The sequence below is a fragment of the Scyliorhinus torazame genome, chromosome 4 (genome assembly GCF_047496885.1).
Source record: "Scyliorhinus torazame isolate Kashiwa2021f chromosome 4, sScyTor2.1, whole genome shotgun sequence".
Classification (NCBI taxonomy): Eukaryota; Metazoa; Chordata; class Chondrichthyes; order Carcharhiniformes; family Scyliorhinidae; genus Scyliorhinus; species Scyliorhinus torazame.
Window position 1 is genome coordinate 109,039,262 of NC_092710.1, and position 17,740 is coordinate 109,057,001.

Below are 17,740 nucleotides of genomic sequence, written 5' to 3' on the forward strand. Positions count from 1 at the left end.
TCCCCACAGCGGCAGACCCCCGTCTTGAGCCCCCACTCGCTCCAGCTCCTCCTTGACCTTAGCAGCAGCAACTCGATTCTCCCCCCCCGCCCCCTCCCCGGCCCGGCTAGGACCCATCCTAGCTGGTTTACTCCCCCCATTGCACTTCTGCAAGTCAGCCGACTCCTGCTGACCCCGGCCACTCCTGCCTCCCCTTCGACTCCTCCCATTGTGTGGCACACCCTCCTCTCCCGCTCCCCATCCACAGGCTCTCCCCCTCCCCCCTCCGTTCTAAGCACGGGAAACAATCCTCGCTTCCCCGCCCCGGCCCCACCCCCCCAGTCTTCGTCGCGGGAAAAAAGCCCGCACTCTCCACCTACCAGGCCCCACCACCAACCAAAACAGTGCCCAACCCGCCCTATCCACCCTCCCCAACCCGAAAGAGAAAAACACAGAGAAAAAGAAACCCAAAACAATGCAAAGGCCCCCCCCCCGCACCAAAAATAGGCATAACATATCCACTGCAGTCCCCAATCGCCCATCCCGACCCTCAGTCTGTGTCCAGCTTCTCGGCCTGAACAAAGGCCCACGCCTCCTCCGGAGACTCAAAATAATGGTGCCGGTCCTTGTAGGTAACCCGCAGTCGCGCCGGCTGCAACATGCCAAACTTCACCCCCTTCCTGTGCAGCACCGCTTTCGTCGATTGTACCCAGCCTTCCTCTTCTCCACCTCCGCACTCCAGTCCTGATGTATCCGAACCTCCGCGTTCTCCCACCTGCTGCTCCTCTCCTTCTTGGCCCACCTAAGCACACACTCCCGATCGACGAACCGATGGAACCGCACCAGCATCATCCGTGGAGGCTCGTTAGCCTTGGGCCTCCTCGCCAACACTCTATGGGCCCCTTCCAGCTCCAGGGGCCCCGGCCTCTGGATTGCTAGTCCAGCAACATTACCACAACACCACATTCTCCCCTAAGCTACCAAGGGTCTGAAGGCTTGCCTTGCACTGAATTATAAACCCTAAAGATCTCAGAAGGGAAAGGGTTCAGCCCCATCTCAATCTAACCTGGCACAAGAGCTTAGAAAGTGCTGCACTTGCCGTGATGCTGGCTTTCAAATGAAACATTAAGTCAAAGTCCCACCTGTCTGTTGGGGTGTACAATATCATGACATTATTCAAATAAGTGCAGGGGAGTTCTCCCTGTGTCAAGGTCAACATTTCCCCCTCAACGAACACCACCTAAAATAGATTAGTCCATATATGCAAATTGGCAGGCTTGATGCGCTGTTGTAATCAGCTTGGGACATCCCAAGGATGGGAAAGGTGCTATGTAAATGTGAGCTTTTCTTTCCAACCTTGAAACAACATACATCATTCTGAGATTCAATCAGGCTACTGACAGGGGTCCACTTTAAAATGCTCAAACTTTGAGTGGTTACAGTAGAATATAAAAACAAACTAAGTAAAACTATGTTAACCCATAAAGACTGGAACTAGTTATCTAACATGGCAATTCTTCATAAATTTACTGATAAAAAATACTTCCAGCTTGCATTTTGTCTGTTACATTTCTTTTTTAAAATAAATTTAGAGTGCCCAATTCATTTTTTTTTCAATTAGGGGCCAATTTAGTGTTGTCATGTGAGGATACCTTTAAGAAATGGATGTTTAAGCAATGTACCTTTAAGAAATGCAATGATGTCAGAGTGTGGGTGGAGCTAGGCTTTAGATCAGCCATTTTGCAGTTTTTTAGTTTCAGTTTGAAAAGAGCTTGGGTATGTGCCTGTGTTTGCAGTGAGCTGGGTCTGCTGTGATCTCTGCCATGAAAGACTATCTCTGGATCATTTGGGTGATTTAAACTCATAATAGTAAAGCCTTTAACCTGATGTGTTTCTGTTTAAAGGTGTTAAGTTTCATGGATGTTGAAAGGAATAACTGAATGATTATTTTGTGTTGTAATATTTTCGGGGTTACCTTTGAAGTAAGGGGTGTTAAGAGATCCAATGTTTATTGAAGAGGTTAAGTTGAGTTCATCGAATAAACATTGTTTTGTGTTTAAAAACCCACGTGTCCATAATTGTAATCCCACACCAGGAGAAAAAGCCGTGTGCTCGGAATAGCAACAAATAGCATTCAAGGGGGAGGTTGGTTGAACATGATATATTTTGTGGTTCTGAACACCCTTCTGAACACCCTTCGCCCATAACAATTGGGGGCTCGAGGGGGATAAAAGTCTATCTATTGGATTGGCTTTTGTGAACTTAAAGACAGTGAAGGATAGTTGCTTTTCCGGTGTGGCATTTTAGTTGAAGTGGGGAGTGTGTTGTGGACAATGGCTCTTTCAGAGGCTCAGACGTTTTTTGGGGTGGAGACTGTCACAGTACCTTACGGACAGAGACTAAACGCAGACTGTTGGGTCTGGCAAAAACATTGCAGTTAACATTACCTGACAAAATGCGAAAAGATGAGGTAATTATGGCGGTGGTTAAGCATTTAAAGTTGCCTGAGATAAAGTTTGACTCATTGGAAATGGCAAAAATTCAGTTGCAGATTAAAGAAATGGAACATGAGAAAGAATTAAAGCGGCTTGAATACAAGAGTGAGAGAGAGGAAAAAGAGTGAGAGAGGAATAAGGAGAAAAGAAAGAATAGCCCGAGCAGAACAAAAAGAAAAAGAAAGGGAGATACAGATCAGGGGAAAAGATAAAGAGAGGGAGTTTGAACTTCAGAAAATGGCCATGAAACATGAAAGTCAGTTAAAATTGGAGACGTAAAGGGAAACGTACAGTTGGATGATAGTGATGAGGATAGTGAGAAAGAGCGTCATAGTCAAAGTCGTGGTGGGAATCTATTTAAATATGTCCAAGCATTGCCAAGGTTTGATGAGAAGGAAGAGGAAGCCTTTTTCATTTCATTGGAGAAGGTAGCTAAACAAATGAAATGGCCACAGGACATGTGGGTATTACTGATTCAAACAAAGCTGACAGGTAGAGCTAGTAAAGTGTTTGCATCACTACCGGAGGAGGTATCTGGAACGTATGAGGAGGTGATGAAATCCACCTTAAGTGTATGTGAGCTAGTGCCTAAAGCTTACAGACATAGGTTTAGAAATTTAAGGAAAGAATTTGGTCAAACATACATGGAGTTTGAAAGGCTCAAACAGAGTAATTTTGATAGGTGGATAAGGGCTTTGAAAATAGACCAAACGTATGAAGCTCTCAGAGAAATTATACTTTTGGAGGAGTTTAAAAATTCAATTCCTGGTGTAGTGAGAACTCATGTGGAAGAACAGAGGGTTTAAACTGCGAGATTAGCAGCAGAAATGGCAGCTGATTATGAATTAGTTCATAAATCAAAGATTGGTTTCCGATATCAGTTTCAGCCGGTGAGGGATAGAAACTGGGGACATGAGAAATACTCAAGTGGGAAAGGTAAAGGTGATCTGATGGGAGACATAAAGAGAGTGTACCTCAGATTAAAAAAGAGGAGGGTGGAAAAGAGATGAAAAGTTTCAAATGTTTTCACTGTAATAAACTAGGCCATGTAAAGTCAGTGTTGGTGGTTGAAGAAAAGCACTGGAAAGGCTGATGTGGTAAAATAGGATAAGACAGTGGGATTTGTTGGAGTGGTAAAGGAAAGCCCAAGGGAAACGAAGGAGGTGCAAACGATTGTACAGCCTGTTCAAGAAGTAATTGTTAAGAAGGTGCCAGATGTCTTTAAAGAATTTACTTGTGTGGGTAAAGTTTACTCATGTGTACCAGGAGGAGCAGGTAAAGAAGTCACAATTTTAAGAGATACGGGAGCTAGTCAATCTTTAATGGTAAGAGATGAGGAATTATGTACTTTGGGAAGAATGTTGCCAGAAAAGGTGGTGATATGGGGAATTCAGGGTGAGAGGAGTAGCGTTCCATTATATAAGGTAAGGTTGGAAAGTCCAGTGAAGAGTGGTGAAGTGGTAGTAGGAGTAATAGATAAACTATCTTGTCCAGGAATACAGTTTATCTTGGGTAATGATATAGCTGGATCGGTTGGAATGATGCCTACTGTGGTTGAGTACATGGAATAAACATTGTTTTGTGTTTAAAAATCCATGTGTCCATAATTGTAATCCCACACCTGGAGAAAAAGCCGTGTGTTCGGAATAGCAACAAATAGCATTGAAGGGAGAGGTTGGTTGAACTCCATGATACATTTTGGGGTTCTGAAAACGCCTCGCCCATAACGGTGTGGCCAATTCTGCACATCTTTGGATTGTGCAATAAGGTGGTAAGCCAATGAATTTGCCCTTTCATGTGTCAATATGTGCTCTTTACCAATCTCAGCAGTTTTGCTACTGGAAGTAATGCAAACTAGTTCAACTTATCAATGCGGCATTTAAAATTCTTGCAACAATATCCTCTGCCTTGAGACTAGGCACTTTGGAGAAATACCTCAGTCTGAATTCATAGTGGTTCCCTGAAAACACCACACATATCAGGTTGTGGACAATACCCATCAGTCTGATCACATAATTCTTCGAGCAGCAGGATGGGCATGGGATTGGGAGAAATGAGAGCCAGAATCTTATGCTATCATGACTAAGATGGATGTCCCTTTAATGCTGGACATGGTGACAGGCTTGTGGCTGTTACCAAGTCAGTCAGCAGCACCTGGAACATGTGGGTAACAAGAGAAATCAAGCGTGCTGGGTCTAGCAAGAGGGAAACTGAATCAGGATCTCTGGGAAGGAAAGTCTCAAAAGTCAAGTGGGAAGGAGCATTGGACTTGGTAGCTTGAAGGAAGGAACAAAGGATACAGGATAAAGCTAGAACGGAGTGAATGACAAATCTGGTTAAGAGTATAAATGTGGAACATCAGAAAAGACACAAAAGCATAATTAACTGAATCACTTGACAAAAGTGATTCCCTCACTTGAGCCCATTAACTGCTGGTGAGGATTGGGACTTTGTGAACATATTAAATAAAACTCTTATAAATACCTTGAAGAGGGAATGGGTTCAGGAGATAGAGGCATGAGTGATGGGTGAAATGCAAAGATGCTTCCTCTCTCTGTCTCAGGAGCTTTATGGGCTGGAGCTTCAAGGAACACCTAAACTGGCTTAGAGGCTGGGGCCAAAATGGCAAAGTTGGTGAGATGGGTGCGGCAGGGATGGAAGAGGGATGAAGAGAACAAAGTTGGAGCAAGTAACAGAGAAACAAAACAAGCAGAGAAAAAAAGGAAAGAATTGAACAAATGTTAAATTCAACATGCTGTCGCGTGTTTAATGTGGAATTAATGTACAATGTTGCACCTACCCTCGTAGCTGGATGTAAAAGATACCCATGGCATCAATTCGAAAAAAAACAGTGATTCATCCCGGTCTCCTTATTTATCCCTCAACCAACTGTTTGAACTCAGACAACCAGAAGGTGAATCGTAGAACACTGGAGCCCAGTCTTTATACCCATCCTCGTCCTCCATGTACCATGCCATAAGAGGGCGTGGGTGATGGTGGACTTACATTGTATTGGTCCATGATTATGTTTGGCAAAGTACTCAAGTGGTTTACTGTTACCTTCTGCAGTATGGTTGACCAGGAAACTCTTCTGCTTTTACTGCCTGCCAAAAAGCGTTTTGGAAGGGTTTACAGGCTGGTCATCAGCCTGTTTGGCCTATTATAAATGCACCTTCTGTGACCATCAAGTCCTGAAGTGGGACTTGAATAGGGAGTATCTGACCCAGAGGTAAGGACTCGACCTCAAGAATTCCCTTTATACCCTTACAACTTGTTATTTTAGAAAAAACGCATGACATCTAATACAACTCCAAATCAAAAATCTAGTTTCAGTCTATTCCTTTACAGGTAAACTCCAATTAATGCCACCAACTGAATACAATTAAAAACTCAATTAATACCAATATCACTTGAAACAGATGATCTGGTCATTAGTAGATTATGTGAAAATGTTTCCTACGACATTGATTGCTCTTTAAAAGTACATGCTTAGGCTGTAAAGTGTTTAGGGTGTCCTGAGGTTATGGAAGGTGCTCCAGAAATGAAAGTTTTCTTTCATTTCACTTCTCCACAACATAGAATCAGAGGCCATAGTCTATGTTTACAGCTCTTTCTTTAACTCCTGTTATACAAGGGTGAGCTTTTTTTTGTCAATTGCCCTCGAGAAGATGGTGGTGAGCCACCTTCCTTAACTGCTGCAGTGCAGGTGATGTAGGAACACCCACAGTATTGTTAGGGAGTTCCAGGATTTTGACCCAGTGACAGTGAGGGAATGATTATATCTTTCCAAATCAAGATGGTGTGTGGCTGAGAGGGGAGCTTCCAGGTGGTGGTGTCCCATGCATCTGTGGCCCTTCTATGTGATGGGGGTCACTTGTTTAGAATGTGCTGTCGAAGGAGCCTTGGCATGCTGCTGCCGTGCATCTTGAGATGGTACATACTGCTGCCACTGTGCATCAGTGATGGAGGGGATGGATGTTGAAGGTGGTGGGCAGGGTGCCAATCAACTAGGCTGTTTTGTCCTGGATGGTGTCGAGCTTCTTAAGCGTTGTGGAAGTAAGTGGAAAGTATTATATCACACTCCTAACTCGTGCCTTGTAGATGGTGGACAGGGACAGGCTCCAAGAAGTCAAGAGGTGAGTTATCCTATGCAGGACAGAGCTCCCAGCCTCTGACCTGCTCTTGTAGCCACAGTATTTATATGGTTCGTCCAGTTCAGTGGCAATCCCAGGTTGTTGATAGTGGAGGATTCAGCAAAGGTAGTGCCATTGGATGTCAAGGGGAGATGATTGGCTTCTCTCTTGCTGGAGATGGTCATTGCCCGGCATTTGTGTAACACGAATGTTACTTGTCACTTATCAATCCAAGACTGAAGGTTGTCCAGGTCTTGCTGCATATGGGCAGCACGGTAGCCTTGTGGATAGCACAATTGCTTCACAGTCCAGGGTCTCAGGTTCGATTCTGGCTTGGGTCACTGTCTGTGCGGAGTCTGCACATCCTCCCCGTGTGTGCGTGGGTTTCCTCCGGGTGCTCCGGTTTCCTCCCACAGTCCAAAGATGTGCAGGTTAGGTGGATTGGCCATGATAAATTGCCCTTAGTGTTGGGTGGGGTTACTGGGTTATGGTGATAGGGTGGCGGTGTTGACCTTGGGTAGGGTGCTCTTTCCAAGAGCCAGTGCAGACTTGATGAGCCGAATGGCTTCCTTCTGCACTGTAAATTCTATGATAATCTATGATCATATGGGCATGGACTGCTTCAGTATCTGATGAGTTGCAAATTGCTGAACATTGTGCAATCATTGACAAACATCCCCATCTCTGACTTATGAAGGAGGATAGGTAATTCATGAAGCAGCTGAAGATTCTAGGACACTACCCTGAGGGACCGCTGCAGTGATGTACTGGAACTGAAATGATTGACCTCCAGCAGCCACAACCACCTTCCTTTGTGCTTGAATGACTCCATTCAGTGGAGTGCTCCTACCCCTAATTCCTATTCACTTCAGGTTTGCTAGGGCTTCTTGATACCACATTTTTCAAACGCTGCCTTGATGTCAAGGGCAATCAGTTTTACCTCACTATCCCATTTAGCATGGTGGTAGTGCCACACAACACATATTCTCAATGTGAAAGATATCATAGAATTATCATAGAATTTACAGTGCAGAAGGAGGCCATTCTGCCCATTGAGTCTGCACCTGCTCTTGGAAAGAGCACCCTACCCAAGGTCAACACCTCCACCCTATCCCCATAACCCAGTAACCCCACCCAACACTAAGGGCAATTTTGGACACTAAGGACTCCGCACAGACAGTGACCCAAGCCGGAATCGAACCTGGGACCCTGGACTGTGAAGCAATTGTGCTATCCACAAGGCTACCGTGCTGCCCATATGCAGCAAGACCTGGACAACCTTCAGTCTTGGATTGATAAGTGACAAGTAACATTCGTGTTACACAAATGCCGGGCAATGACCATCTCCAGCAAGAGAGAAGCCGGGAGTTCCCCACGGTAGGCTATTGCAAAAAATACGGAGGCTGGGGATTGAGGGTGATTTAGAGATGTGGATCAGAAATTGGCTAGCTGAAAGAAGACAGAGGGTGGTGGTTGATGGGAAATGTTCAGAATGGAGTACAGTCACAAGTGGAGTACCACAAGGATCTGTTCTGGGGCCGTTGCTGTTTGTCATTTTTATCAATGACCTAGAGGAAGGCACAGAAGGGTGGGTGAGTAAATTTGCAGATGATACTAAAGTCGGTGGTGTTGTCGATAGTGTGGAAGGAGGTAGCAGGTTACAGAGGGATATAGATAAGCTGCAGAGCTGGGCTGAGAGGTGGCAAATGGAGTTTAATGTAGAGAAGTGTGAGGTGATTCACTTTGGAAGGAATAACAGGAATGCGGAATATTTGGCTAATGGTAAAGTTCTTGAAAGTGTGGCTGAGCAGAGGGATCTAGGTGTCCATGTACATAGATCCCTGAAAGTTGCCACCCAGGTTGATAGGGTTGTGAAGAAGGCCTATGGAGTGTTGGCCTTTATTGGTAGAGGGATTGAGTTCCGGAGTCGAGAGGTCATGTTGCAGCTGTACAGAACTCTGGTCCGGCCGCATTTGGAGTATTGCGTACAGTTCTGGTCACCGCATTATAGGAAGGACGTGGAGGCTTTGGAGCGGGTGCAGAGGAGATTTACCAGGATGTTGCCTGGTATGGAGGGAAAATCTTATGAGGAAAGGCTGACGGACTTGAGGTTGTTTTTGTTGGAGAGAAGAAGGCTAAGAGGAGACTTAATAGAGGCATACAAAATGATCAGGGGGTTGGATAGGGTGGACAGTGAGAGCCTTCTCCCGCGGATGGATATGGCTGGCACGAGGGGACATAACTTTAAACTGAGGGGTAATAGATATAGGACAGAGGTCAGAGGTAGGTTCTTTACGCAAAGAGTAGTGAGGCCGTGGAATGCCCTACCTGCTACAGTAGTGAACTCGCCAACATTGAGGGCATTTAAAAGTTTATTGGATAAACATATGGATGATAATGGCATAGTGTAGGTTAGATGGCTTTTGTTTCGGTGCAACATCGTGGGCCGAAGGGCCTGTACTGCGCTGTATTGTTCTATGTTCTATGTTCTATGTGCAGACTCCGCACAGACAGTGACCCAAGCCGGAATCGAACCTGGGACCCTGGAGCTGTGAAGCAATTGTGCTATCCACAATGCTACCGTGCTGCCCCAATGGGACTTTGTCTCCACGAGGACTGTGCGGTGGTCACTCCTATCAATACTGCCATGGACAGATGGATGTGCAATAGGTAGGTTGGTGCGGATGCAGTTAAGTAGGTTTTTCCCTCTTGTTCCTTCACCACCCACTGCAGACCCAGTCCAGCAGCTATGCTCTAAGACTCATCCAGCTTGGTCAGGGATAGGGCGGCCGATCCACTTTTGATGATGGGCATTGAAGCCTACCCCCCCCCCCCACTGCTACTCAGATACATTCTGTGCCCTAACCACCCTGACTGCACCCCCCAAGTGGTGTTCAATATAGAGGAATACTGATTCATCAGCTATGGGGTAATGGTAGGTGGTAACCAGCAGGTGGTTTCCTTGCCCATGTTTAACCTGATGCCATGAGTCAACGCTGAGAATTCCCAGAGAAACTCCCTCCCAATCATATAGCACTGTGCCACCACCTCTGGTGGGTCAGTCTGTAATGTTAGTAGGGACAACTTTACAGGGTTGAGAGGCTTGGGTTTGCCATTAACATTTCTAGTGCCCAGGTTGATCCGTCTGGTTTCATTCCTTTTTGTAGACTCTGTAGCAGTTTGCTAGGCCATTTCAGAGGGCATTTAAGAGTCAACCACATTGTGATGGGTCTGGAGTCACGCTCTGGCCAGATCAGGTCAGGATGGCAGATTTCCTTTCCTAAAGGACTTTAGTGAACCAGATGGTTTTTCCCACAACCAACAATGGTTTCATTGTCACTATTACCAAGGCTCGTTTTAAATTACAGATTTATTAATTGAATTTAAATTCCATCATTTGCCATGGTGGGATTCTAACCAGGGCCTCTTGATTACTAATCTGGTGACGTTACCACCCCACCTCCCCCAATCTGTCTCTCTGCATTGATGAGAGAGTTTATTTGCATACTCTGAATTACTGCCTTGCTGTGTTTTCTGAAAAAACATTATTGGAAGAAATTTGTCTATCAGCCAATCAACCACAAGAAATTTCCCAGGAACACATTTGCCGATTATGAAGCACGACAAGGCAATGTGACACAGGGAACATGGTGTGACACTAATACATGTATATTTATTCAATTATAAAACCCCTGGCTATACATACCTAATAGGGCCAATCGGATTACCCTGACGAGCTCTTCTTTGTTCTGGAGTCATGTAATCCCATTTAAAGACCAGATTCCAGTCAAATCCTGCCAATTAAACGAGTCAGGTCAATAACAAAGGTGCACTGAAAGATCAAAATAAATCTCTTTTAAATATAAAAGATATATTTTAGTGGAAATAGAATAAGGCTACATTGCCAAACTGCCATTTCCGAGTAACTATAACTGAGGTGTTACCGCTATTTTATTTGAATCAATTAAAGAAACACATTTTCACTTTCTGATGAAAGGTCCCTTCTCTTTAGTGTACAAAATGTGCCAACATCAGTGGTTTGATTCTGGTGAGAGATCCTAGAACTATCCTTAATTCATCCAACCTTTTCTACCTTGGGTAGGGTGCTCTTTCCAAGAGCCGGTGCAGACTCGATGGGCCGAATGGCCTCCTTCTGCACTGTAAATTCTATGATAATCTATGATATGATACCTCTATTCTAAATCACACCAAGTCCCGTTAAATCATTGCTTTGTTCACTGACCTACACTGGCTCCCAGTCCTGCAATGCCTCAATTTTAAAATTTTCATCCTTGTGTTTAAATCACTCCATGATTTCACACCTCACTATCTCTGTAACATTATCCAGCCAGATCAGCCTCCAAGATCTCTGTGCTCCTTCGACTTCCTCAACTTTCAATGCTCCACCATTGGCAGCAAGACTTCAGCTCCTTAGGCTCGAAGATCTAGACTTCCCTCCCTAAACCTCAACTTCCCTCCTTTTAGCTCAGTGGGCTAGACAGCTGGTTTGTGATGCAGAACAAGGCCAGCAGCGGGTTCAATTCCCAGCTTACCTGAACAGGCGCTAGAATGTGGCGACTAGGGGCTTTTCACAGTAACTTCATACTTGTGACATTAAATTTTATTATTTAGGATACATAAAACCTCTCTCTTTGCCCAAGCTTTTGTCACCTGTCCAACAGGTACAAACTCAGCAGGTCTGGCAACATCTGCCACCTTCTTCAAAGAAGAATCATATTCAGCTCAAAATATTAACTCTGTTTCTCTCTTGGCAGATGCTGTACGGCATGCTGAGAATTTCCAGCACTTCCTGTTTTTATTTCACATTTCAGCACTCACAGTATATTCTAATAGCTCCTTACCTGGTTTGTGCCAATTTAGGTCTGATTATGTTCCTATGCAGGACTAGATTAAAGGAGCTATATAAATACAAGTTGTTGTCCTATAGCATCCATGCACACTGTCGTAATTAACTTGACATTAAAATTTATTTTTAATATAAATGTATAGTATCCAATTCATTTTTTACAATTAAGGGGCAATTTAGCGTGGCCAATCCACCTAACCTGCACATCTTTGGGTTGTGGGGGCGAAACCCATGCAAACATGGGAAGAATGTGCAAACTCCACACGGACAGTGACCCAGAGCCGGGATCGAACCTGGGACCTCGGCGCTGTGAGGCAGTAGTGCCACCCACTGCGCCACCCCTTAAAGTAGAGGATATGAATGCTCTATCTTCAAATCATCCCCTCATACGAATGATTTGGGTGAGGATGTAATGAGCAAAATTTTCAGGTTTGTACTGGACACCAAAATAAGAAGCAGAGAAAATAATAAACAATACAGCCAGATCTTATAGACAACCGGAGCAATGGAACTTTGGGGCAGTATGCAGATCAGGGGGGACCATTGGGGCATAGCCTATATCTAGGAGGAAAGTCTGCAATAAATTCAAGAAGGAACCTAGGAGATATATAGAAAATAGGAGCAGGAGGAGGTGGTCTTTACTAAGAATGATAGAAATATGGTGTGGCTAGACAAATGGCATAACCGCATTTAAGGAGAAGCTGGAAAAATACATGCGACAGAAATAGGATGGCTTGATGCTTCCGAGCAGCAGTAATGTTGAGCGGATTGTCGCTACACCTCAAGATTTTCCCAACCCAAGGCTACTGAGCATTTCTTCCAGGATCTTCGGATTCCAGCTGTCAAGCACAGCACAGCTTCCCTTGGGGAATTCTGGTAGAACAGAGTAGAGTATAGGGAAGACAGGCAAGTCTAAAGGTCCAGTTTTTGAGTGTTGCTGAATGGGTAAATGAATGGCTGCATAGAAAAATGTTCAGGTTGTTTGAGACAGTGAGCTATGGGAAAATTAGGGAGCAACACTATGAAGATGAAAAGTCCGATTTAAGTTAGATAGAATACTTTCCAGAGTGTAGCTGATTTGTGGAATAAATTATGCAGTGCTTCAAAGAGAGAAATTGACGTGTTCCAGAGAGTGGAGAATATTTTGTGTTACAAATGGTGAAAAGAATAACTATGGTCTTCTACAACTTGCTCAATATCTAAGAATTTTCTTGCTTTCCAACATTTTTCTTACATTTGCCAATCTCTCCAAGAATTCATAGAGAGTATGGGCTGTATTACGATTTTCGTAGAGGTCAACAACGTTTAACGGGTAATTTGAACTCCCAGTTAACAGCTGCAAGAATGACATGTTAAGATTGCACATTTTAAAATTTTACTGCAACAATGACTAAAAGTACTATTGACTAAACACAATTTTATTTTTTTTTTAAACAAGATTGTCTGACTATTCTAAAACTGCTGTCTAAATGACAAGTGGGTATTACGAAGCAATATCGCTTGCTTGGTTCCTGGCTGTCACTCAGGTCTTTCACATTGTACGTACCGCCTTTTAGATCAGCAGAAGCCCCCACATACTGGAAGTTGTCCATATTGATTACATCAATTATTGGAGAAACAACTCTAGTTTTATCCTGTAAATGGAAAACAATGCAAAAAAAGCTATTATTTTGCTACATTAGAAGAAATTATTAAAAGATTCACATTGACGTAGAATATCCTGCGGTCATAAAATGCACAAAAAGCTTCACAGTGGAGTCACTGTTGTAATCTAGGAAATACTGCAACCAATGTGTACACAGCAAGCTCTCCCAAACATCAACAAAGTACTGATATCATCAGTTTTTGATGTGAGAAATAAATATTGGTCAGAACATTGGCGAGAACCAGGTGGCACGGAGGCACAGTGGTTAATAATAATAATCTTTATTGTCACAAGTAGACTTACATTAACACTGCAATGAAGTTACTGTGAAAATCCCCGAGTCGTCAAATTCCGGCGCCTGTTCGGGTACACTGGGGGAGAATTCAATGTCCAAATTACCTAACAGCATGTCTTTCGGGACTTGTGGGAGGAAACTGGAGCACCCGGAGGACACATGGAGAACCTGCAGACTCCGCACAGACAATGACCCAAGCCGGGAATCGACCCTGGTACCCTGGCGCTGTGAAGCAACAGAGCTAACCACTGTGCTACCGTGTTAGCACTCCTTTCTCATGGCGCCGAGGACCCGGGTTCGATCTCGGATCCAGGTTCAGTCACTGTTCATGTGGTGTTTTCATGGGTCACTGTCCATGTGAAGTTTGTACATTCTCCCCGTGTCTATGTGGGTCTCACCCCCACAACCCAAATATGTGCAGGGTACGTGAATTGGCCATGCTAAATTGTCCTTTAATTGGAAAAAATTGAATTGGGTACTCTAAATTTATTTTTAAAAAGAACATTGGGTAGAACTCCCCTGTACTTCTTCCAAATATTAGCCATGGTATTTTTCACATCCACCTGGGAGGGCAGGTTTTAACATGTTCCAACAGCATACAGTTTCTCTTCTGTGACCTACCTGGGCCTAGGTAAAACATCTTATGAAAAACAAACTATGGTGGTCTTCAATCGTAATTATGGATTTTCACATAACAGCAAAATTTGTTTCAAGACCAATAATGACAGAGGACTCTAACTGATATCGGTGACTGTCAAAATGTATTTTTTCCAAGTGTCGTAATATGTATAAATCAGAAACTTTAAGATTATCTACATGATGAAAGTATTATAGAAATAAAGCACAGAACAATGATTTACAATGATAAAAATCATTACAGTGTATAAAGGACTGTTTTTCATAATATGAGGGGAAGAGATAGAGTGGACAGGATAAAATGGTTTCCTTTGGTGGAGAATCTTAGAATTGGGGGCATAGATTCAAGATAAGTGGCAGGAGGTGTATAGGGGACATGAGGAAGAACCTTTTTACGCAGAGATTTGTAGGAGTCTGGAGTTCGCTGCCTGAGTTGGTGGTTAAGGCAGAGCCCCTAAACTGTTTTAAAAAGTACCTGGATTTGCTCCTTAAATGCTGTAAGCTACAGGGCTATGGACTGGGTGCAGGAAGGTGGGATTAGAAAGGGCACTTCGGTGTCCTCAGGCTGGCATGGACAAGTTGGGCCAAATGGCCTCCGTTTGTGCTGTAACTTTTCTATGATTCTAATCTAATATGTTCTTTACAGGCAAAGGAACAGCAACAGTAACTTGCATTTATACAACACATTTAACATAGTAAAATTCAATTTCACTTTATTGCCCATACAGAAATTCATTGAGTACATTGCCCACTCATTACAAAAATCACATATGAACAATAATAATAAAAGGAAAGAGAATTACCCTGCCATAGTGATCTAACTTTAATTCAAATATGCATCAAAAACTATTCCAATGCATTCAAATAATAAGTCAGTGAATCTCACCATAAGTGCATGTCCTCGTCCATGCATCAAAAGTCTGATAAAAGAGTTCTCATGGAGAAAGGCACAATTGAATTCAGGAACCAATTTGTCCTGCACCTGAGAGATTGCAGTATTTTCCCTGAACCCAATCAGCAGTGGTACTGAGACATGGGATGATTCTCATTGTTCAGGCATTCTTCATTTTCACTCACATCGCCGCACAATACTGCATCCTCTTTCGTTTCAGATTAAGAATATTTTCTCCTTGCTGATGTATGACTAGGCACTTGGGAGGTAATGAATTTATTTCCCTTTTACTGCGCTGAAGGACACTTCTGGTGCCACAGGACAAAAAAAAAAACCTTAATTTTAAATGTACACCCTTACCATCAATAAACTATTATGAATCTGACCAACACTGAACATCACACGGTGAGAGGTAGAATGACATAGTTAAAATGGGGCAGGCAGATTTTGAAGCATTCCATGGTTGAGTTTTAATATCAAAAGTTAACAGCCTAACGTCCGTCTCACTAGGTCTATATCACATTTTCTCCATTTCGCTGTATCTCCCTCCGTATCTTTGTAACTCTAATTCTACTTTGGTATACGAGAGTGCTGAAGCAATTGAGGCAGACATGATGCTGGGGAAGAAAAGCAAAATTGGCGGACGGAGACACCGAGAAAATTGAAGAGTTGTTTGGGAACAGGGAAAAAAAAGAAAGAGGTGAATGAGGAAATGGAGAATGACTGGAACAGAAAGAGAAACAAGGAAAACAAATTCCTGGTGATAAAGGGGAAAATGAGGGAAAGAGTCATCCATTAGGAGCCTGGAGACAAGAGACTTGCAATGCATGAGAGATATTGAAAAAGGGAAACAATAGCACAGGCATGGAGATAAAGACAATCAGATACTATGAGAGATACAGAGTAACTCGTAGAGAGATGAATATTGATGGGGAGAGAGCAAAACTGAAATGATTACGGATAGCCCAAATATGGGGTGGGGGAGCGAGAGAGAGGGAGATGTGCTCCAGTTACTCTGGGCTGATGTAGCCAGGGGCGGTCTTCCTTCCTCCTATCTCACCCAAGAAGTGAAATAGTGAGAACCAGGCAGGCTCACCTGCCATATTAAAGGTAGGTGTACGTTGCTTAGATCCCGAAGGTCGGCCAGTTGTCAAAAATAGGGCCAAGGGGAAAAAAATGTGAAAAACACTGATGTAGGAGATGAAAAGAAAAAGTGAGGGCACACAGCCCTTAGGAGATCCAGTATTCGTTAACATGGGCACCAAGTGAGTCCTGGAAATTAACACCCTTTGGGTCCTGCTGTGAAGGAAATCACTGATCCAAAGTAGGATTCACTGAAATGTTTTTCAATTTTTCGCTAAGCATGAATGGTTGCATGGTATTAAAAGTTGAAGAGAAATTGTACAGGTAGTACAAACATAGCTGCCTAATCTAGCCAACTGTTGAAGCAAATGAACCAGGTTAGCCAGCATTGTTCACTGATTTATGAGACTGATAGGCAAATTGTAACTGATCAATATGTGGAACAAGAGGATGTAAAAACACTTTGACACAAGGTGCTCAAAACAATTCATGACCGTCAATGTAAGAGCAATTGATCGGTAAAACATCCCAAAGTGCTTCACAGGAGTGTTGTCAGACAGTGATAAGGAGGAGCAAAGACATGGAATGATTTAGGTACAGGGTTGGGAATTTTAAAATCAAGGTGATGTTGAGTCAGGAGCCAATGTAAGTCAGTGAGCACAGGGGTAACTGAAGAACGGAACCTGATGCAACCAAAAGAGGTTTCAGATTTTATAATGACGCTTTGCTGTTCATGTCCCTAAATTTGTTTTTGAGCACCAGTTGGTTTTTCCAAATTATAGCATGCTCGTGATGTTTACTGTTGCAGCTTACTAGCGATGTGATTGATATTACAGAGCAGTGGAAAACCACACATAGTCAGATAGAGTCTGAAAAAGACAGGCATCTGACAGACAGAAACTGAGGCGAGACGATGGGTAGGACGAAGTTTGAGACAAAAAGAAATTGAACATTGAAATAAAAACGTGGATGCTGGAAAATTGAAAACGAAACTCAAGCAGGTCAGGTAGATTTGGGGAAAGAGAAATAGTTATCATTTCAGATTGATGGTCTTTTGTCAGAATTGGAATAGGTTAGATATTTATTTGTTTATAAGCAAGCAAGGGTAGGGGAGAAATGGAACAAAGGGGAAGGTCTGTGATAAGGTGGAGGGCAGGAGTGATCAAGTTAAAAAAGGAATTATGGGCGCAATGGTAGCACTGCAGTCTCACGGCGCCAAGGTCCCAGTTTCAATCCCGGCTCTGGATTGAAAGACCTGTATACCTCTATCAGGTCGCCCCTCAACCTCCTTCATTCTAATAAAAACAGTCCGAGTCTATTCAGCCTCTATGCATAGCTAACACCATCCAGACCAGGTAACACTTTGTGCCAGACTCCAACCTTGAGTTCCCATTGACTTTTTACCAGGGCTCCTTGGTACTACTTAAATTCAATTGAATATACACACGTAGGGCAGCACGGTGGCGCAGTGGGCTAGCACTGTGGCCTCACGGCGCCAAGGTCCCAGGTTCGATCCCGGCTCTGGGTCACTGTCCGTGTGGAGTTTGCACATTCCCCCCCTGTCTGCGTGGGTTTCACCCCCACAACCCAAAGATGTGCAAGGTAGGTGGATTGAACATGCTAAATTGCCCCTTAATTGGAAAAAAAAGAATTGGGTGCTGCCCATAAAGAGAATGAGAAAAGGTTGACAATCCTACATCATTCCCCTTAATAAA

General features: G+C 43.6%; 1 protein-coding gene across 1 annotated transcript in view; it reads right to left on the minus strand.

Annotated features, from left to right (window-relative positions):
- Window positions 1-17,740, minus strand: part of galnt2 (UDP-N-acetyl-alpha-D-galactosamine:polypeptide N-acetylgalactosaminyltransferase 2) — a 168,442-nt gene that overhangs the window by 66,084 nt on the left and 84,618 nt on the right. The window contains exons 8-9 of the mRNA XM_072498458.1: window positions 13,021-13,108; window positions 10,314-10,401 (exon numbers count right to left, since the gene is read on the minus strand). Of these exons, the coding sequence (XP_072354559.1) occupies window positions 10,314-10,401; window positions 13,021-13,108 (176 nt within the window). The remainder of the gene's footprint in view (window positions 1-10,313; window positions 10,402-13,020; window positions 13,109-17,740) is intronic.